At 34.9% G+C, this 21,905-nt stretch overlaps 4 protein-coding genes across 6 annotated transcripts; 2 read left to right on the forward strand and 2 right to left on the reverse strand.

Annotated features, from left to right (window-relative positions):
* The first annotated feature begins 476 nt into the window (after positions 1-476).
* Positions 477-2,294, forward strand: LOC110788921 (pentatricopeptide repeat-containing protein At2g46050, mitochondrial). The gene has a single exon (XM_021993555.2). It carries the CDS (start codon positions 477-479, stop codon positions 2,292-2,294), a length of 1,818 nt encoding a protein of 605 aa, XP_021849247.2.
* Positions 2,295-4,631: 2,337 nt separating this feature from the next.
* Positions 4,632-7,197, forward strand: LOC110789842 (calmodulin-binding receptor-like cytoplasmic kinase 2). The gene is made up of 6 exons (XM_021994543.2): positions 4,632-5,020; positions 5,400-5,626; positions 5,827-5,995; positions 6,106-6,195; positions 6,278-6,579; positions 6,746-7,197. The coding sequence occupies exons 1-6, from the start codon at positions 4,771-4,773 to the stop codon at positions 7,028-7,030; spliced, it is 1,323 nt and encodes a 440-aa protein (XP_021850235.2). The 5' UTR covers positions 4,632-4,770; the 3' UTR covers positions 7,031-7,197.
* A 55-nt stretch (positions 7,198-7,252) lies between these two features.
* LOC110789833 (uncharacterized) lies at positions 7,253-14,978 on the reverse strand. Of its 3 annotated transcripts, none has more exons than XM_021994536.2 (14): positions 14,687-14,978; positions 14,113-14,171; positions 13,771-13,879; positions 13,527-13,636; positions 13,316-13,384; positions 11,915-12,532; positions 11,178-11,722; positions 10,760-10,824; positions 10,181-10,260; positions 9,943-10,047; positions 9,034-9,173; positions 8,832-8,960; positions 7,891-8,043; positions 7,253-7,738 (listed from the first exon to the last, which is right to left on the reverse strand). In XM_021994536.2, exons 1-14 carry the CDS (start codon positions 14,856-14,858, stop codon positions 7,591-7,593), a joined length of 2,502 nt encoding a protein of 833 aa, XP_021850228.2. In that variant the 5' UTR covers positions 14,859-14,978; the 3' UTR covers positions 7,253-7,590. The 3 variants fall into 3 exon arrangements, with proteins under 3 accessions (XP_021850228.2, XP_056693583.1, XP_056693582.1); XM_056837605.1 differs by having other exon boundaries at positions 14,100-14,171; positions 14,687-14,776; XM_056837604.1 differs by lacking the exon at positions 14,113-14,171 and having other exon boundaries at positions 14,687-14,855.
* Positions 14,979-16,170: 1,192 nt separating this feature from the next.
* Positions 16,171-20,495, reverse strand: LOC110788674 (syntaxin-71). Its single transcript, XM_021993315.2, has 8 exons — positions 20,071-20,495; positions 18,500-18,656; positions 18,225-18,310; positions 17,672-17,740; positions 17,542-17,586; positions 17,104-17,166; positions 16,877-16,953; positions 16,171-16,553 (listed from the first exon to the last, which is right to left on the reverse strand). The coding sequence occupies exons 1-8, from the start codon at positions 20,446-20,448 to the stop codon at positions 16,541-16,543; spliced, it is 888 nt and encodes a 295-aa protein (XP_021849007.2). The 5' UTR covers positions 20,449-20,495; the 3' UTR covers positions 16,171-16,540.
* Positions 20,496-21,905: the final 1,410 nt, after the last annotated feature.

Raw genomic sequence — 21,905 nt, forward strand, 5'->3', positions numbered from 1 at the left:
GAGTAATTGGTTAATAAATAAGCTAACATTGAAGTGGTTAACCTAACTAACTAACTAACACGGAAGGCTATAAACCCTAACACGTTGCGAAATTGCTAATAGAACATCAAATATCTTGTCAATTATCGTCACCACATATCATAATCCAAAATCTTATCGCTTGTTCATTTGGATATACATTGCGTGCTAATCATTAATACCTTCTTAATTAACAAAACACAATTGTCATTCGATTTAATGCTTATAAAATGATGTTTTTGACTGTTATGGAATCTTTGAACTACCTGCATTTACAAACTTTAGAATTTAAGATATCTTAAAATCTTCAAAATCGACAGATTTGATACTCCAAAAACCCAGTTTTAGATTTATACCTTCTCATTACCAGAGGCAGAAAGCAACCCGCAGATTCTTTGGCGCGTAATAGTTCCCGCCATTTATCTCTCTCCAACGGTCATTTTCATCGCCGTTAATCTATGATCTCCAAGTGTCGTATCCTTTTAATCTACACCGTCCATTTCAAAAATCAGTTATGTTTACCGGTTGTACGGTTTTCTTCTCATGCTAACGATCAAAACCCACCAAAGAGAATCTCTAGAGTCGGTGTTTTGATGCGTGAAACCGAGTCAACTCGGTGCGAGATTTCCCATTTGACTCATTCTTTTTGTTCTTTGGCGCTTAAATTGTGTGCTGCCAAAGGGTTTCTTTGTGAAGTGACGCAGCTTCATTCAAATGTATTTAAGTTAGGGTTTTATGAGGCTTTATCTATACAAAATCAGATCTTACATGGTTATGTTAAATGTGGGGAGTTTAAGTATGCTGTCAAAGTGTTCGATGAAATGCCTGTGAGAAATATAGTGTCGTGGAATACCTTGATTTGTGGGGCAATCTCGAATGAGGGATTGGGGTTTTGTCATTTTAGGAGAATGCTGCTGGAAACGGTGAGACCTGATTCTACAACGATGAATGCCTTGCTTCGTTCGAATGTTGTTTTATATGATTCTGAAATAGGTAAACAGCTGCACGGTTTTATTATGAAAGTTGGGTTGAGTTCGGATTGTTATGTTGGTAGTGCCATTGTTGATTTATATGGAAAGCTTGGGTTAGTTAGTGATGCGCGATTTGCTTTTAATGAGATGGAAATGAAGGACTTGGTTTCATGGAATGTGATGATTTCTGCATACAAAATGAATGGTTTAATAGGGGAAGCAATCAGGGTTTTCAGATCAATGCAGGTAAAAGGAATTCGAGGAGATGAGTTTACTTTTGCCAGCCTTTTGAATTCTTGTAAATTGGGATTATGCTGTGAATTATTCAAACAACTTCAAGGACTTATTATCAAATTATCATTTGATTTAGACCTGCAAGTGGCTAGTGCTCTTGTTGATATGCATGTGAAGAATGGAAGTGTAAATGATGCCAGGAAGTTGTTTGATGGGATGATTATTCGAAATCTTGTTTCCTGGAACACGATGATTGTAGGTTATGGACAACAAGGATATGGTAAGGAAGCTGTGAAACTTTTTGCAGAAATGTTCAGGAGAAATATTAGGCCAGATGAACTTACTATAGCTAGCATTGTTAGTTCATGTGGCGATCTAGCAGCCGTCAGTGAAACTACACAAATTCATGCTTATGTTATATTTTGTGGATTTGAAGGCTATTTATCAGTTGCCAATTCTTTAATAGTCGCATACTCAAACTGTGGCAATTTAGCAAGTGCCTCTCTATGTTTCAGTACCATTACAGAACCAGATTTAATTACTTGGACATCAATTTTCAGTGCTCATGCATTCCATGGTCATATTGAGCATAGCATTGAGATGTTTGAGATGATGCTATCAAGTGGTCTTAGGCCGGACAATATCTCCTTTCTCGGGATACTTTCAGCATGCTGCCACGGTGGTCTCATAAGACAGGGACTTCATTATTTTAATTTAATGATCACTGATTATAACATCATACCGAGTTCAGAGCATTATGCGTGTGTTATTGACCTCTTAGGGCGTGCTGGTCTCTTGGAAGAGGCTTCCATCATTTTAAGGTCGGGAACTTTTTCCCTTGAATCTAACGCATTAGGAGCACTTGTTAGAGTTTCTAAAGCTCATGGACATTTCAAATTAGCAGAATGGGCTGCTGGAAAGCTCTTTGAATTAGAGCCTGAAAATCCTGTAAACTACACTCTTATGTCAAATATGTATGCATCTTTTGGTCAATGGAATGATGTAGCCAGAGTTCGCAAGATGATGAAGCAGAAATCCAATTCTAAATTACCTGGATTTAGCTGGATTTAAATTGAAGGGAAGGTCCATAATTTTTTAAGGTATGGACTTAACAAAAATTTATGTTGGTCTTGATTCTGCTACATATCTTATTATGACTGATACATGTTATCAATTTATCATATATCCACATAACCTGAAACACAAATTTCTTGTCAGTAATATGGAAGCAATGAGACCATTGATCATTCTATGACTGAATCATGGCTAACATAAGTTATAGATGATGGTGCTTGAACTTTTGACACTAGTTTAACAATGTTATTTTCTCTGTCTTATGACTCTTGTTACTGTACTAGAAAAGTACAGTTTGATTTTACACAGATGTATGAACTTGTGGAAAATTTGTGAATATCCATCGGCAATTAAAATACTATATGAAGTACTATGTATAAAGTATACAAATGTATGGTGAAATATCTCTTACTTGAGCTAGGGTTTGATTATCTTTAATACGGATTCTAACTTTGGCTGGTCAAGTATTTGGGTAGGAAGTTGGGCCTTTAAAACTCTAAATGAATTAACATGTTAGCACGACTTATAAGTGTTATAACTATCAAATTGAGAAAAAGATCCTTTAAGGTAGTGTTCTCTTCACCTGAATTTCACTTATCTTATCTTATTGACCCTGAACTTATCTTATCTTATCTGAACTTATTGACCCTTATCTTATCTTATCTTATCTTATTGAAACTTATAGTATTACCTTATGTAATATTTACCTCACCTTATTTTATTTTATTTTATTTTATCTTATCTTATCTTATCTTATTGACCCTGAACTTATCTTATTTTATCTTATTGGCCCTTATTTTATCTTATTTTATCTTATGTTATCAGACCTGAAATAAGTGAAAATAAGGTGAAGAGAACAGAGCCTAAGTATTAGTTGAAGTGTTAGGTGGCTAACCGTAGTCAGTTAGCCAGACTCTTACACAGTCGGCATCTTAGAGATGTATGTTATGCCACTTATTATCTTACTCAAATAATTTCGCCATTTTCCCCATTATTGCACTCTATGATTGTCTCTGTATACATAACTTACACAAGTTACATGACAAGGATGACATGACTCATAAATGTGAACATGATGTGGACCTCAGAACAGTCAGAACTGGAGGCTAAGGTTTGCTGGGTAATCACATCAAACTAATTGTCCATGGAAAGTTCATGTCTTTAACAAATGTAAACTTTTTCTGTCTTTTTTAGTAGATTGTGAGTCACCCTGCATAACCAACACTGATTTTCAACCAGTAACTAACTTGATTGCATAATCTCTCCCATTTTCTTTACTGTATTGTATGCTTTACTTGTCTATCTTTGGATGTTTGGCTGGTTGATGCTACCGTAATTTATTTAGTACTCCGTAATACTTATACTTAATATTATTAAACCCCATTCTATATGTTGTTAAGTTTTGAGATTTCACTTTTTGAAAGTAATTTTTCATAACTAGCATGATTGTGTATATATTGATTACTAAATCACCAATAACCTGAAAACTGATTGTGAATCAAGTATCACTATTTTTGTACAATACATGTATTTGGAATAATGTATGCCACTATGCGTAAGATTACACATTTAAGCTAATGATTACTATTACTGAATTCATAATATACTGTCCATATAATTAACGTGCTACTAAACAAAGTACAGAACAGTACGGAATCATTATGGAATGGTCGTACTGTTGCAGATTTTTGCTGTGATAAATTTGTTATTTGACAAAGTCTTGTTTGAGTAACATTTTTTAGCTTATATTCTTCTTAAAATGGAGGACTTAATTAGTGAAATTTCGAAAAAAGGGTTGGTGGCGGGGGTTGGATTTGACAAATTACCAGCTTACCAATGAATTTTATGCACAATCTGAAGTACATTTTATGTTATTACTTAACGTGTACGGAATTCTGAAAGGAATGCCAAAAACATTACTTTGAAGATAATTACTGTACTGCCTGCATAAAATAGACAGGCATAATAACTTGTTCGTTTCTTAGAGGGCTAATATTATTGATTCAGTACAGTCCTTTTCTTTATGGCCCATTTTTATTTTTTTCCTGTAGTCATCTTTTCGAAGATCAAATCCTCTTTTCTTTCTCTTATATTTTTTTCTAATTACAAAAATATAATATCTGAAAGAGTGTGTGTTGGACATAGGAAAAAAGAATATAGAAATTGCAGGGGTAGAAGTACTTTAGAGTCAGACAGACCAATAATATGATTATGAAATTTAAGAATTGACCAATAAATTTTCTAGACCACCAATGTAGTGTGTAATAAAATTAGGTGCATATCCTTTTCTATAATATTAGTGTCTCATTAATTTAATAATGCTAGCTTAAATGGGTCACTAAATCCAAACCGTTGAAATCCTTTCTCTGTCTCACTCAATCCTCTCACAAGGGACAACTTGCTGCCCGCCATTTTCTACCCCCACCCAATTTCTTCTATCTCTTTTCTTCTTTCTCTGGAAGAATTGTCAAGAATGAAGAAAAATGTAAGTGGTAAAAAATGGAGCTCTGAAATGGCCGTAACACCTGAGGTCCTGTCTCAGGCCCCTGTTTCCGACACCTCTGTTGTTTGTTCCCAGGATCAAAAGAAATCTGTGAACCCTGTTAAATACGCTGCCAAAGCTGTCGCCGGAGTTTTCATTGACTGCTTCACGCCTCCAGAGGATGATTATCCTTCTAACTTTCGGAAAAAGGGTGAATTTCAGAAATTAAAGTCATCTTCTGGTAATTCTGATCCTCTTTGCTACTCACTAGGTAGTATTCCCTAGCACTAAAAGGGTCTTAAATTAATATAGCAATTTGGAATTTGTTTTTGGGTTTATGAAGTAAATAATTCAACTTTCTTGCAATAAGAAAGCCATGAAATTGAACATTGGTTAAATGTATCACTTGATTGTTTGTTGCTGAAGATTTATGTAGAAATGGAATTTTCTTGTTTTTCTGCATAATGCCTAAATTTTCAGGAATGGCTATGGATCAGATTTACAATTTGACATTGGCTCATTCAAAGAGTATAGAAATGCTTGATTTAGTATTTCAAAGTGATTGTGTATATGATTCAGATAATGAAGTATGCAGTTGCTTCTGCCTTCTTGATTTCCAGTTTCATCTGGTACGAGTAACAGCGAGAAGAAACAGGGTTCAATTCGATCATACAATCTAACTGTGGAGAGTGATATTATTGGAAATGGGAATTATACCATAGCACAAATATACAAGGCAACAAGAAACTTCTCCCCTTCCCTTAGACTTGGTCAAGGGGGTTTTGGGACAGTCTATAGAGGAACTCTGGAAGATGGCTCCCTTGTTGCTGTGAAACGTGCCAAAAGGGTATGCATACAGGAAGAAATAACATTATTTTCCTTTTCTCTAGTTGAACCCGTGTTCTAATTAAGGCTCTGTTTGGTTGGGTGTAAAACATTTTCAGTGTAAAATGATTCTCATGGAAAACAATTTGCAATGTTTTACGCCCTACCAAACGGAGCCTAAGAGAAGTTGCATTTTTCAATGATTTGTTTCTGTTTGTTCAGAACGGTCATGGTAAGCACCTGGGAGCAGAATTCCGAACTGAGATCCAAACATTAGCTCAGGTGGATCATCTGAACTTGGTGAGGTGTTATGGTTATCTGGAGGAAAAAGATGAGAGAATCCTTCTTGTTGAGTATGTTCCAAATGGAACTCTCAGGGAACACTTGGACTGTAAGTCCTCTATTTCCACTTTATTTTTTTTAACACAATGGCGGGAAAGTGTGGAACAAAGGAAAGAGCTTGATCAATAGCCATATGATATACTGCAAACATTGATGCAGGTATACGCGGTGAGGCTTTAGATATGGCTGCTAGACTTGACATTGCCATTGATGTTGCTCATGCCATTACTTATCTCCACATGTACGCAGGTACTAACATTTCTGTTGTTTTTCTTTACAAAAACATGAAAATGGAAAGAATGAAACAAATAAAATCCTAATTTGGTTGCAGATAATCCTATAATTCACAGGGATATCAAATCTTCCAACATTCTTCTGACAGAACGTTGTAGAGCGAAGGTGGCCGACTTTGGATTTGCCCGGTTAGCAGCCGACAGAGACTCCGGTTGCACTCATGTGTCTACCCAAGTTAAAGGCACTGCTGGGTACTTAGACCCGGAATATCTTCAGACCTACCAACTTACTGAGAAGAGTGATGTTTATTCCTTTGGTGTATTGTTGGTGGAATTGGTCACCGGAAGGCGTCCTATTGATAATAAACGTGTCATGAAGGAGCGGATTACAACACGATGGGTACGCCTTAATCTCCTCTACTTGTTTTAGTTTCGATTTCATGCTCACATGTCATGCAATAATGAAGTTTGAAAAGATGATCTGCATAAATTGATAAACTTAAACACATCATCTGCATAAATTTGATAGTAAATTAACTGTGTGGATGGATAATGTGTGAGTGCAGGCAATAATGAAGTTTACAGAAGGGGATGCAAGATCAACACTTGATCCAAAACTAGAAGAAACTACATCAAATATCATTACAATAGAAAAGATTCTTGAACTGGCATTAATATGTCTAGCTCCACAACGGAAGAATCGGCCAATTATGCAGAGATGTGCAGAGATACTGTGGAGCATACGCAAGGACTTCAGAGAGCTATCAGTTTCAGACACCTGCTCTCTCTCTTCTAGCACAGGCAGAAGCAACTCTGTAGGAGAACCCGTGCTTGCAACACTAGTTTCTTGATCATATGATAAAATTACTTGCCTCTTAGAATTCTAAGCACATATTTTTTGCCCCAGCTGAATTCTTTTACTTGTTTTGAGATATGAAAATACATATATATACTGTATACATCAGTGTGTAAAACAGAAAAAAAGATGAATATCAGAAACGACCTGCATTGATATTTATACCATGTATGTCTAAAAACGAACTTCTGACCTTCCTGTCTATACTATATCAATGGAAGTCTGTAAACACTGATACTCGAGATCTATCCAAGAAACAGGTACAATAATGTAAAAACCTGTTCTTAGTAGAGACCCTATAACTCCTTTTTGATGTCTCATCTTATAACCCAATATCTACAATTGTGCTACATTATCTACAATCTAAATTCACCCACACCATTTAATAACTGATTTTGAGTTGGTGATGTGTTAAATCATCGAACGATGGAACATACGATAAGACACAAGTTGAGAAACGCTCACTGATTAAAGTGGTCTTCTGGTAATACCTGGGTATACCACCTTCACAATGACCAGTATGGAAGAAAACCATGGTTGGTTAAGAGTTCTACTCTAATGAGCTCCATGAGAATTCGACTCTTGCTGTGTCAATTGGTAGTTTTCACTCTGTGTTCTCCGGTTCTCAATGTCGGCTGCTCTAGGTGTAACCTTCGAGCAAAGAAAGAGAAAAGAAGATGTATATATGCTCACATGCCATAAACTGCAAAAAAAAAAAAAAAAAACAGGTTTCAAACCAAAAAAGTATCAGTTCCCTTAAAAAGGGTGGATTTTCACTTTAGTCTATTCAGTGAATGCGGTGAATCATACGGAGGTTGATAACATGGTTATTGGTTAACATCGTGAAAGAGTTACCTATGCCAAATCCAATAACTCTGGTAGGTTTCAAGTTTCCAGCTTACAGCCGCCATTGTCAGTGCAACAAAACCGGCCAGCAAAAAACCCCAATGAAAACGCTTCAAGAGCAGCTTCATACATTTCTGAAGTGATGTTTTTATGCTCTGCCAGCTGAAAAAAACAAAGGCATAGGATCATACTTGTCAAATTGAGCAAATACATATATTGCACGACACAGCAAAAATGCAGTTCATCAATTGTGTGCATATCGCCATATCCCATATGAACATCCAAGGAAATGGATCTCCACTAGCAAATACATTTTCTTCACCAATATCCAGTATCCAATATCCCATTACCATTAGTTATCATCAAGAAATTTTGAATCTGAATTTTTTTAATCAAGGGAAGTGAAATTCTCATTAATTTAAAGTGATATCCACCTCAATTCAAAACTCCTCCACCTCCCACCATCAGAAAAAAAAAAAAAAAAAAAAAAACCTTCTTAAAACATCAAAATTACCATAAAGCACTATTCCTAACCATCTAGATATTCTTGAGTAAGGCTCCAAATTAAAAAACGTAACGAATTTTTTGATGCGAAAACATCATTTAATTGATTGAAATTTAAAATCAGACATTGTACAACGATATAAAATATATAATGGGCCATTTTCATATAGAAGTTAACATAAAAGTAAAAAGTTCCTTGAACTTTGCCATGTGAACTGCCCATACCAAACCAAAAGAGAGTCAATCATGTACTACGTACAAGAGGAGGGCTGAAGTAAAAAAAAAAATTATCTATTATTGTGATCCTTACAGCCATGGCTATATAGGATGTACATGGATTTTAACTTTCTTTACCCCAAATTTAATAGTTTTTCTTTCACCCCCCAGATGTATATGAAGTCTAAAATGATGTACGTAATTAACTGCAACAATTGAATAGTACTTACCTGTAAAATTCACTCAAACAAAATCCAGCAGGGAAGGACAATGATCTGAATTTAGTGGATAACTCGATGAGCCAACCAATAAACAAACCCGTGGCTCCAATAGCAATTACCAGAACTAAATTTGAAGATCTGCAGGCCTCAGCACGGTCAGAAAAAATAAGCTTTAACCGAGATGAAGTTTTTCACTTAATGGTACATTTACCTGGTTGCCTGAGTTATCGCCATCAAAGCTGTAAGAATTGATACGACAGCATGGATAGTCCTCCTTGAAGCTTCATCTATAGCAGCCAAATACACAAATGTGCTCACCACCGCCATAAAAGACAGCCAGAAATCCAAAAACTGATCTTGCATAAGAAAATAGTATTTTTAACAGTTAAATACGCACAAGAATGTGAAAGACATATATCTATACACAAGGTTATCAAAATCGCGATTCTACTTTAAAACGGAAGGGCATGTCAGATTCGGATCGTATCGAGTCGTTAAAATCGTAAGATTCTACGAATTTACGGAAGTGAGATTTTATGATAAATTTTGTAAGTTATTTATCCAATTTTCAATAGACAACACTTAAAATTAAGTTGTTTAAATTAAAGCATTTACTCACGTATACTAACCTTTTTACAATATTTTTAGAAGGAAAGAGCATTTATGGCATATCAAGTTATCGTTCTTGTATTAGATCGATGCATGCATTGTAAGATCGTAAAATCGTATATTAGAATCGGTCGTGTATTTTAGGATCGTAGATATCGTAAGATTCTATGATTCAAATCGCGATTTTAACAACCATGTCAATACATATGTGATATGTGCATGATTGCAGGATCATACACCACCGACACTAATGCGACAACCCACTTGACCAGGGGACAAAAAAAGTTGGTACGATAATGACAAACTATATGCGGGCCAAATGATAGGTGAGACCGTCTTACAATTATTTATTGTGAGACTTTGAAAGTCTCTCCTCAATAAGTAAGACGGCACATGTAAATTAGAAATAGTGACTCCAATATCACAAGTTATGCGAGACCATCTCAAATGTGCTTCATGCGGAACCATAAGAATTTCACACAAATTACACTCAATTGAGAATAAACTATACCTGTAACACACGAAATGGCAATGCACACCAAGTTCCCACATCACAAGCATGATAAAGTCCACTTGAAATTCCACTAGATGTAAAAATAACCCACTCCGCAAATGCCTGCACCAAAAGGTTTCCTTGGGAAAATCAGAGAGTATACAACATTTAGCACGATACCTTACAACAATGAGTTTTACCACGGCACCACCCATTGAGAAGGAGCATTTTATATCATCAAACTCTTAAAAATTACCTTATTTCTAAGAGCCCAATACGCAGGGAGAACAGCAGCAGCATTAGATGCGACAAGGGAAATTGATTGCCAGATGTGTCCTGCACCACTTTTAGTTGCATACATTAAAAGTTTCCTCCCATGATAAGTGGAACCAAAACATTACAAACCTTTTAGAAGGAATGAGTATTGTGTATCATTGTAATTTACTTTAACTAGAGAGGAATCATAGTGCAAGAATAAGGATTTTCAAAAACGAAACAAGAATTAAGCTAATTTAATACTTCAGTAATAATCAGGCATCCAGTCTCCGACTCTCCAGTTAGCACATCAGATCAATCACGTCTAAAGAAAATAGATGTTGCCTCGACAAATTAGCCAGTGTTCTATGCATGTCACGCATGGCTGTTATAAGGACAGTGCATATAAATCGACATTAGAGTCCCTTATTTTATAAACACCATGCGCAAGAACTGAAGCTTTAGATGGAGTGTTCCATAAGATAGAAACAAATGATGGGCAAGTGTAACATAATTGCACCAATACTACTTGGGGGGCAAAAGATAGCGGTATAAACCATGTCTTTCTCAATAAACATACCTCGATGGGATACAATTGCAACGCTGCAATCAATTCCGCCATGGGTCCGATCACAAGCACAGTAGCTGAGGAGTGAAAGTATGTCATAAACGGTGCGAACGATGTATCATAATGAAAATATAAAGTAACCTTAACAGAATTCAGTAGAGAGATTGAGGGGAGGGGGAAGGCAACAAAATTGATAGCTAAAGGCTCGTCCGGCACCAATGTCAGTTTTCAGTTTTTGGATTTTTGGTTTTAAAAGTCGTGTGATTTTGATTGAATCATTAACTAAAAAATAGTCATACATACGTAGTAGTAATTATATTGATTCTGAAAACTGACAACAAAAAACTGGGAACTACTTTTTGTGGTTTTCATATTTTGGTTTTTAGTTTTGTAAAAAATAGAAAACTAGAAAAAAAAAACAATACTACACCTGTATAATGTCAAGCCACTTTCGTCCACAAAATTTTGACAAGATCCATGAGGGGCAGAACATTTCTTGGGACACCTTTCAAGAGAAACTGAAACTGACGTCTTCTCTAAGGATTCCATATTACTGGAATTCAGATGCTTCAAGCCAAAGCTCCAGGTTCCTTCCCTAGCAAATAAGATGTAGAAATCGACCATCTCTTTGCTAGAATTATATAGAAGGAAAAACATAGAACTGTCGCTGCTGTTCATATGGTTTATGTAGTAAAAATCCCATATATCAGAAGATGAAAGCCCACCATATCTCACATATATCTCATAACCAACAATTTCCTCTGATGTTAATCTAAAGTGCAAATTTCCCCCAGCCGCACCAAGAGGAATGTCAACAACTAAGTATGTCCAAGTGATACCAGAAGAATTTCTTCCCTCTGTCGAGTTGCTTAGAAGGGGTTGAAGAGGAAAGTTTGCTGAATCAGAAGACACCTTCCCATTCAGTGGCACATAATAAGATTCAAAGGGAATGAATGGATTTTTCCTCGGCACTGTCTGCAGCAAAACATGTTTTAGTGCATCAATAAATTATTCTTCCAAGGGAGTTTGCTTTTATGAGTCAGAAAGAGAAGTTAAATTACCAAGAATAAGATTTAAAATAAGATCAATTCATCATATATTTACACAAACATCAACAATACAGCATAAACATTAAGCTATATATATATAATACTATATAAATCTGACCTGAAGCGTGTATATTTCTGAATTACAGTCGAATCCCGCTTTTCCTAAGGGACATTCAGCTATCTCCCATGCCAGAGAATAGCAAACTCTTGTGACACTCTCTTGAACCGCAGCTAATCCTTTCGTTAAATTAACAGGAGCGATAGTGATATACCAGCGACCTACCTTTGGTAATGGGATAATTAAAGAGCCTCTACTGATGTCACCAGAGAAATCATGCATGGTGGCTACAGAAATCGCACCATAGCGAGCATAACACATTAAAGAAACTTTCCCAACTGTATCTGCGTTGTTAAATGATGATGTTTTGTTTTGTCTGATGTCTGTTGCTGAAATGGTCAATCTCTCTACCATTCCAATTATTTCCAAGGAGTAGACTCTGGTTTCATTATCCCCTAGGCAAGAATCTTTAACAGGATCTCTACAAGAAACCACATTTTTTGTAGTCCCGTCATTTAAATCAGAAGCAGATACATTTGTTGATGAAATATCAACATTTAATCGAGAACATGAAAGTGCTTTGATGCTCTGGTTGCAGAATTGTCCCCATAAATTTGATGCTATACATACATCCACACTCACATTGGCAGTAAAGGAGTAAGAACTTCCTCTACTAATCTGCACATCCCAAAACAGGGAATTACCAATGATTTCCAGAGGATCTCTTTGTTTCTTATATAGTTTTTTGAATCCAGATGCAAAAACTGTCAATGTTATTGGGAACAAAAGAATAAAGCTATTTGTTGCATAATTTGAGATATGTGTCTCCAATTCTCCATCCTACAGGTCAACCATTTATCTTGTTAAGGTCAAGACGATCATCCGAATAATTTTCAGTCCATCTCAAAAATCTTGTCTTCATAATTTCAGCGATGATTCCACCATCACATTCACCTCTCAGTTTTTTAAATATTACTTGAAAAAAGAACACTTGTCATTACTGTAGAGTTACTAGCAAAATCATGTCTACTCGAAAGAAAGTCTATTTTTGGTTGGAACATAATCTACCACTGGAATCAAGCATGCTTCTGACAGGGAAACTTGCATACACTGCAAAAATTAGCTGAAATAACCCCCCTCCCCCCCTCTCCCACCTCCTCCCCAACAACACACACACTCACACTCTTAACAGATAAATGCATATCCTAATTCCAAGAGGCCAAGGGATTAAACAATGAATTTTCATTACTCTTGCAGACTTAGAATTCATTGAAGATACAACATGAAAGAATAATGAATAACATCTACTATAGGTCCAAAACCATTCAAATAACTCAAAACCAGTCCTAAGTCCAACGTTTAGAAGACGACTCCATAACAACACTGCATACAATAAGATCCTGCAATAACACTGGATAAACTAAACAAAATTTAGAAAACAACTTATGTACTCTAGTTTACCATCTTTGACTGTGTCCTCATGACTCCAACACCATTGAAAAGGCCAGCATACCAGACACCGGGTGTTATCTGCACCAAAACACTGGCAGGTCAGATGGTGAAAGTTAATAGCTTCCAGTGTTACAGAAGCAGATGGCAGGTTGAACTTCTTCAATCTTCATGAATCATTCCTCAAGTTCATATGCATACATCAGAGTCAAAATATTAGGACCTGCTCATTTGTCAATTTCAAAGTTACCCTTTTTTCCAAAGGGTAGCATAGCTCAGAATTTTGTGCATCTTCAATGGCTCCAACTGACCCATTAGAAAGAGATCCCAAAACTGCACCAGAAAAAAAACCACTCGTTTCAAAAGGATAGCTGACCAAAGATTTGCTCCACAGAAAAGCATAAATAGCACAACATTGACCCAAATTATAAAAGAAAGAATCAAAAGGCAGAGGAAAAGACTTTCACCTAAATGATTCAGAGCCTTGTTCGAGGAATCAGGAAGAGGAGGACTTCCAGCTCTGAAGCAAATGAGGGGCAGCGTGCTTTTGGAAATCTTTTCCAAACTCCTATCTCCCTGGTACAATTTTTCGTCATAGAAATATAAATAAGTGCAATGCACTACAGTACTCATGTTAGACATTTATGCTTGGTAAAGTACCAATGAAAGTGGCATTATCAAATTTCAAATAGAAACAAAGACAGGAATCAATTTTAATGTCAGTTATCTGAAGCAAACATTCAAAAAGGTATCTCCTTAGAAACAAGAAAGCAAGCAAGCGTTGTAGCAGACTTACTAATTGTACTTACAAGGTTGACATCTGACTCTAGTCCTATAGACACTGAAGAAAACCATGGTGGCAAATCAACTGCAAGAACAAAGAGGCAGTAAGGAAACATTAAACTAAAAATCAAATAAATTATTGAATGCCAAGTTCTCAATGCTCTATTACAATCTGCATATTAATTAACTTTTTATTACAAGGGTCAACAACAATTGAATAAAAAAAATAGTAATTAAGATTTCTCAATTCCAAAAAATTAGCAAGATTCAAGCTTTAAAACATGTAAATGGTTTATAGAATCAACAATCAGTGATAAGCGTTTTCTCATTAATTTCCGATCCCAACACTTTATATTATAAAAATCATCATACCCTTCTAAAAAAATGGCATAACTTTTTCCAAACAATCTCTTACAAACTCAACATAAAACGCAACACCCGATATAAACTATCAGATGAGAACTTCAGAACACACAACATCGAATACAGAAATGGCAAGTTCAATGGTGCTCTAAAATCACAAAATCGATAATTGAACATGAAATTTGCACGGAGAAGATTAAAACTTGAAAAGGGTAGCCAGAAATTAGAAGAACCCACCTCTAATATAACGCCACTCATAAGGTTTGATTTTAGTTTTGGGGTAATTGAAGCTGGAAATGGTGAAGGAATTGTACGGAAGCGAGTCCGCAGATGAGTAATCAAAGAAACCCAGAAACAATACAACACATAAATTCAGAGAAAACCAATTTAGAATTGAATGGTTTTCCATGTTTGATTAAATTCTGCTCTCAAATGAGAGGGAAAGACAGGGTTTTGTGGAGATTTTTAAAGGGGGTTTTAAAGTATTTTAGTGAACCCCAAACTTTTGTAAAAATTAAAGTGTCACCTTTTGTTAATTTTTTATATTTTTGTGTGTATTTTTTTTAATCTACTGGAAAAAGGAGACTTTTGTGACTAAGAAAAATTTAAAGAAATTAGGTGAGTTGACTCGGGTACGTTACCCGGGTTTTCTTTTGTTGACGGCTTTACGCCGAGAAGCCGAGAAGGTGACACATTTTATTTTGTGTGTTGAAGATAAAACGTCATGCGATTTGCATTGCAAAAAAGCCAAAAATCTAAAATAAAAAAATTATTTGAAATAAGGGTGGCTTAGAAATTACCCAAAGTGTTAAGTTGACAAAAATGGTCGCCGCTCCTTTTTTTTTTCGCTCCCTTTTTTCTCTTCCCCTTTCAAAACCCTAAACAAGCCCCTTTTTCTTGTTTTCGTAGCTTTTAATTTCATGTTCGGAATAAAAACTTCATTCTCTCCCTACTGGAGAGCTTTTTTACCCATTTATTGGATTATCTGTACCCATTCATTGGGTTTTATCTCTCTCCTTGTGAAAGTTTGGGGCCATATTTTTAATTTTGCAGGAAAAGTTAATTTATTGATGAAGATTTGTGCGGGATTACAACGGATGTCATTCTCACGTCTACAATCAATTGAATCAGATACCAAAGCTACAACAGATCGAAAGACCCCTTCGTTTGCGATGTGAAAGAGGGTATTCATCATTGTCAGATCTCATTTACAACGATCGTGATTTTACCGGATTAGAATTTTGTTTGATCCAAATTGTTCTGTATTTGTTGGTTTTGATTTCTATTGTAGATGTCGTATGACTATTTTATCACTAATTTTTACCTTTAAAAAAAAAAAAAATTACCCAAAATTTTCTTGGTAATGAGGGTGGCTTATAAATTAAGCAAAAATTAATTCATTCATTAAGAGTCATAAACAATAAGACATTTACAAAAGAGATGATTTAACAAATATTGTATTCGTTCTTTTTTACTCCGTAGTTGACATAATTCTTTTACGGAGTATCACGTTTTTCAATGCAATACTTAAATCATTAATATCTTTAATTATCAAAGGGTGAAAATTATTAAAAGTTGAAGCTCTGTTTTGTTCGACTTAAAAGTTGATAATATACAACTCTATTTTATTCGACTTATTTTGACTTATTTTAGACAAAAATAAATCCGGATAAGTTCAGTTAGGATAATTTCAAAAAACATAAGTTTTTCACACAAAAATATTTGATCAGCCTAATAAATTTAGAACAAGCAATTTGATGATTCTATAATTAACAATTTATGTTTAGTATTTCAACGGGTCTCCTTGTGACGCGCCACACCATCAACTGGTTGATGTGTGACGCGTTCACACATGAAGTAGGAACGTGCTACAAACAATAGAAATTAGAGTTAATTAAATACAACTGCTAAAGCTAAGACTATGATTTCTCATTATTGAACCTTTCAGTAAACTCAAACCTATTTACATTGTGTGTGCCTTTGTTTTTACCATAAAAATGAGATGCTATATACTGTGTGTACGATATCAACATGCATCTTCTATAATAGAGAAGCCGGTAATATGAGTATGAACATCTGACAGCTTCAAACTCACTTCAACACACTGCATTCAAACATCAGATTTGTCAGCTACAACTAATTTAGAGAAACGCAAGGATACTACGGAGTATCAAACTAATCAACCAGACTAACCAATGCAATAGTTAATCTATAAATAAACATGGTACTTAAGCAAGCAACAAAGTGAGATGATGTTACAAGTACATTAATGCCCTGTTTGCCTGTTTGGTACTCTGCATCTCTTAGTAAGAAAATTTTAACCAGAAATTATTTACTGAGTAAGAAAAATGTGTTTGAAACAAAACTGAAATTGGCAGCATGGGAAGTAAGATTTTTTTATATAAATATGATTAGAGAGGAACTCACTTATATAAGTAGGCAGCTATTCCCAAAATTACACACAAGAGTATGATGTCGAGGCAGAAGTTGCGACTGGACCTCAGCTGAAAAAATGATGATCACAGACGAATAAAAATATAACTTTTCTTCATCAAACAGAAGGGATGACACAAGATGACAACACAATAGTTTAACTTCTAGAACGACTGAGGACCCCTAATTTCAATTCACTCCATTGTAGGAAGCCAACATACCTTTGTAACAGTGTCCTTGAGCCGTACATTGGTATTTTTGAGATCAGATGTTGCCTTGTCAGCCTAGAATAAATGCCAAAGTATGGACCATTCTTAGAATATTTATTGAAAAACATGAGCAAATCCAAAGAACATAGAAGTCCAAACATTTAAATACTGCACTAGCAATTGGAAAACAGATTACAATTACAGCCAGAAGCAAAATGTGCAACAGGTAAGAAAGCATAGAATAACTACATAAAGCATATATGATGGTTAAATTTGACGACTTAAACTTGCAGGTTATATTCACTGCTTCGTCTGGGTGTGTTGATCATGTTAAATGGATTTAAAAATACAACTACATCAGTTAAAAAATACTACAAGAACAACAAAGTACAAGAAATTTGTCAGATTCGCAAGAACTTCGATATAGAACTGAATGCATCAAACAGTTACCTTCTTATCCATTTCATCCATTAGTGGCTCTTGTCTATCTATTTCCTGCACGTTAAACTCGATTACATCTATGCCAGGAGAAAATTTTCTGAGTATTATAAGGTCTCAGAGGATGAGATCGTCAGCAAACCTCATTCATAGCTTGGGCCATATCTTTCAGAGTATACAGTCCTTCAGCAATAAAATCCAAACCTTCATCCTGCAAGAAATAGACAACTTAGTAGATTATCTATGGGAAAACATATATTAACAAAAAATTCAGGAAAATCATAACTATAACCAAATAAGATTTAACAAACTGTATCCGAATATGGTGATCCACAGATATATTTCTACATTTCAACCTACCATTAGCACAGGCTGCACAGCAATATAATAAATTAATAATCTACATTGGTCCTGTTGAATATCAGAAACATATTGATCTATACAGCCAACTACAACCCTGGAATCCTGGATTAATATATACCACCTCTACTGTGGAGGGCATGATGTCCCCCTCAATTTCTTATTGACCACTCTCCCTTGATCATCATATCTTATTCAAATTAAATCATGACTCCCTATACAAAAGTACAAATTAACACACAAGAAGCAAGAGTTTAGAAGTGGATACTTGTTTCATCAAGGATGGCGGGAATGCAATGCAATTTTTATAAAGATTAACATAAGGTAAGACTTACCTGCTTAATTTTCCGCATTTCATACTCCTTCTGAAACAGAGAAGACTCCTCGCTCTGCTGAAAATACCCACTACGAGTCCAAGCCTCTGCCATAAAAACCATTTAACAATACTTCGTATAGGGTTTGAGCAAAATCATAACACCAGAATATCTACCTAAAGCAAAATCACATCAGTTCTTTGAAGTTAAATATAGTTTTAAAACTGGCAGAATTGAAACAACCACCATAACTTATTAAAGGGCCACCCTGAAAGTTTTATCACTACGCATACTACCTGAATGAGTGTCAATTCTAACAGCTGTTGTCGAAGTCGAGGCTGTCCATCCACCAGTTTGCTTGGGAGTACCATCTGGTATTGACTCAATCCTCTCTTTCAGAGCCGACAATAAATCATCACGAGCTTCAAGCTCCTCCCTCGAAAGCCCTTTTACCTACCAATCATAATCTAAATTAATGATGGAGAAAAACTAGCACAAATTGAAGGGTGAAAGAAACAGCAATGATGAAGAAAAACTATCACTAATGTAAGGGTGAAAGAAACAACCCCCTTGGCTTTCCTTAACAGAAACACAGAAGGAACCTTAGGTTGCGTTCTATTCACCTGATTTTCACTTATTTTTCCTGAACTTATCTTATCTGAACTTAACTGAACTTAACTGAACTTATCTGAACTTATTAGAACTTATCAAAACTTATTTTAGTTATAAATTGTACTTGGCCAACCCTTATTTTTTCCTGAACTTATCTTATCTAAACTTATCTAAACTTAACTGAACTTATCTGAACTTATTTTTCCTGAAATAAGTGAAAATAAGGTGAACAGAACATGGCCTTAGAATGAAGTCATTATTCATACATGCAAATCTAAACTCCCATAGTTCCCTTGTCTTCTTTAACATTTCCTGATTCCATAATGTACAGTTTCGCCTTACAATACCAATATCATAAGCAGGTTATTCTTCAATTGTGAATTATACATTATAAATGCAATACTCTGTAACTATTAAATCTTTAACCGGTGTGTGATGCCTTAAAACAACACGCATTTTTCTATTTGGAGGCGACGGAGTAGACAAAATTACTCAAACAAAAATCACAATAACTTGATCAAACCTCATATTATTATATCAAAGCAAAAACTTGTATAAAATGGGTGCATTTACGTATTGTATACAACAAGTTCAATCACATAAAAGGCCACTTCACAAAAGAGCGGCTTTTATTTGATTTAGGATTGCCCCAAATTTTGTTTGGTCCGTCCCTTTGAGTTTGCATGCGGTCTTCGTGTCTCCTCTTACATTCTATTATTTAAATCACGAAAACCCCAAAACTATCAACCTATTTGCTTTTTCTTTTGCTTTTTTTTTTGTACTAAAAAAAAAAAAGAAAAAAAAAAGTGGTTTGAGACAATCTTTTAAGACGGAGAGAGTACAATGAAAGTCCCATCTGGAACTACATTTAAATCAATCAATGGTTCTTAAAAGTCTCATCATTCCTTTGAACGGCCAACAACAGAAGAGAAAAAAAAAGTTTTTTTTAATGTGAATTGTCCAATCACATAAAGTTTGTATCTTTGTATAGTTTCATCAATTTTAATTTCGTCGTTTCCTACAATAATCCTACTCAATCTAATTAAATTGAACTTATATCAGACAAAATCATAGAAAAGCAACTACTCCATCGCAGTATAAAATGCCGAAAATAAACCGATCATGGAAAATACATCTAAAAAAAGAAACAGAGCAACAAGGAAATGATTGCGGAGTTATAATAAACGGTAGTACAAATTCTACGGAGTTGCGTATAGTCAAAATTAGGTCAACAGAAAAGAGAAGAAAGCTAGACCTTTTTGTGAGATAGTTTGTGTAATTTGGGGAGTTCTTCAAGCAAACGAGCCTTAATTCGTCTAACCTCGCCGAAAAGTGCAACAGCAGAAGCCCTATTTTTCTCCGAAGTAGCGGCATCGGATTTTTCGACAGCGGTGTCGATATTCGACTGAAACTCCGAGTAGAATCGAGCGAAGGGGTCTTCGCCGGAAACATCGAAATCACGGCGTTTTTCGACGTCGTACTTGTTGCAAATGGCGTCGACTCTTGTAATTATGTCCACTAAACTCATTTTAATCAATTTAGCAATTAATTGGAATTTTGGGAGAGAAATTGGAGGAATTGGGGATGATTTGGAGGAACAGTGACGTAATTTATGCAAAGAACAGGAGAACATTTAGTTATTTACTTATTTGGTATGGAATAGTTTGGTTTTGTGGTGAGTATAAACTGTTTGATTAGTGCAAAGTGTTTCCCAGGTGTCGTGGTTAGGGACTGTTTTTGTTGTCTTGATGACGACGGAAGTTTCTCTATTTTATTTTATTTTATTTTATTTTGTCCCTTCAGGAGAAAAGTGTTCATCGGTTCCAATTGGACCCGAAACCGAATGTCCGAATCACCTTAAATAAGTCGGATATCGGATAGTAAAATTTAGGATTTTGATTTAAGTTGATTGATGTCATTTGAAGTGTACATTTTTGCATAGTTTTATTCTAAGGTATGAGTAAACTCTTTCAGTATAAAGAAAACCTAAAAAAAAAAAAGTTAACTATAATATACCATTAACATTCCGAACATACTACCAAGTACGAGGTATGTTAAAAATCAATTTCAGCCTCCAGCTTCAATCACGTATTATGTACAGAGCGAAAATCATGAGTGACGGATAATTTAACTTAACTTTTACTTTAAACTTTTTGAGGTAATTTTCTATACGTTAAGGAAAATTCCCCTTACACAACTGGAAAACCTAAATTTTCTTGATGCTACCATATACAAAGCGTGTGTAGTAAGTAGTAACCCCCTTTATATAGATTTTGAACTCAACTATCTAGTGAAGTAGGATAAGTGGATATATAACCCCCTTATTAAACGAAGGGAACGCTTATTTAGTTGCAAAATTCGTCTATTTTGTCCATATTTTTCGACACTAGTGACTATTATTACAAGTCTTTGAAATCCATTATATTTTCATAATAATAAAAAAAAAAACTCAGTGAACTTCTATTACTCTATTTGCAATTTTGTATACACAACATAACCGCAAATTTTTGGCTATACCCGGGTACAGCCAAAGCTGGCTGTACCCACATCTAAAACGATGTCGTTTTGTGTTGTTTAAAATGAACATTAATATACTGGTACAAAAATGAACATTTACTATTTCGAAAATGAACATTTATTTATTTATTTGGAATGAACATTTACTATTTTGAAAATGAACATTTGTTTATTTATTTGGAAATAAACTACAAAAATGAGCATTTACTATTTCGGAAATGAACATTTATTTATTTATTTGGAATGATTATTTACTATTTTGAATATGAACATTTATGTATTTATTTGGAAATAAACTACAAAAATGAGCATTTACTATTTCGGAAATGAACATTTATTTATTTATTTGGAATGATTATTTACTATTTTGGATATGAACATTTATCTATTCAGATACATACCATATAATCTATATATTCAAAATCCAATAACGCAACAATAATATAAAATTGCAATTTCTCATAAGTAATGGCATGATACACTCACCCTATGAAAAGGAAAACAAAAGCTACAACTTATCCGATAATATAGAAGCACAACCTTAGTAGTGCTACACTCAATTGTGCAATAGTC

The sequence above is a fragment of the Spinacia oleracea genome, chromosome 2 (assembly GCF_020520425.1).
Source record: "Spinacia oleracea cultivar Varoflay chromosome 2, BTI_SOV_V1, whole genome shotgun sequence".
NCBI lineage: Eukaryota > Viridiplantae > Streptophyta > Magnoliopsida > Caryophyllales > Amaranthaceae > Spinacia > Spinacia oleracea.

Excerpts from the sequence above, each read along its gene's own strand:
- LOC110788921 (XM_021993555.2), top strand. The coding sequence starts at position 477 with ATGATCTCCAAGTGTCGTATCCTTTTAATCTACACCGTCCATTTCAAA.
- LOC110789842 (XM_021994543.2), top strand. The coding sequence starts at position 4,771 with ATGAAGAAAAATGTAAGTGGTAAAAAATGGAGCTCTGAAATGGCCGTA. Across the intron at positions 5,996-6,105 it reads TCTCAGGGAACACTTGGACT|GTATACGCGGTGAGGCTTTA; the intron begins GTAAGTCCTCTA and ends ACATTGATGCAG. Across the intron at positions 6,580-6,745 it reads AGCGGATTACAACACGATGG|GCAATAATGAAGTTTACAGA; the intron begins GTACGCCTTAAT and ends GTGTGAGTGCAG.
- LOC110789833 (XM_021994536.2), bottom strand. The coding sequence starts at position 14,858 with ATGGAAAACCATTCAATTCTAAATTGGTTTTCTCTGAATTTATGTGTT. Across the intron at positions 11,723-11,914 it reads CAGAAATATACACGCTTCAG|ACAGTGCCGAGGAAAAATCC; the intron begins GTCAGATTTATA and ends GTTTTGCTGCAG. Across the intron at positions 8,044-8,831 it reads TGTTTGAGTGAATTTTACAG|CTGGCAGAGCATAAAAACAT; the intron begins GTAAGTACTATT and ends TGTTTTTTTCAG.
- LOC110788674 (XM_021993315.2), bottom strand. The coding sequence starts at position 20,448 with ATGTTCTCCTGTTCTTTGCATAAATTACGTCACTGTTCCTCCAAATCA. Across the intron at positions 17,587-17,671 it reads TGGCCCAAGCTATGAATGAG|GAAATAGATAGACAAGAGCC; the intron begins GTTTGCTGACGA and ends TTTAACGTGCAG. Across the intron at positions 16,954-17,103 it reads TCAAGGACACTGTTACAAAG|CTGAGGTCCAGTCGCAACTT; the intron begins GTATGTTGGCTT and ends TCATTTTTTCAG.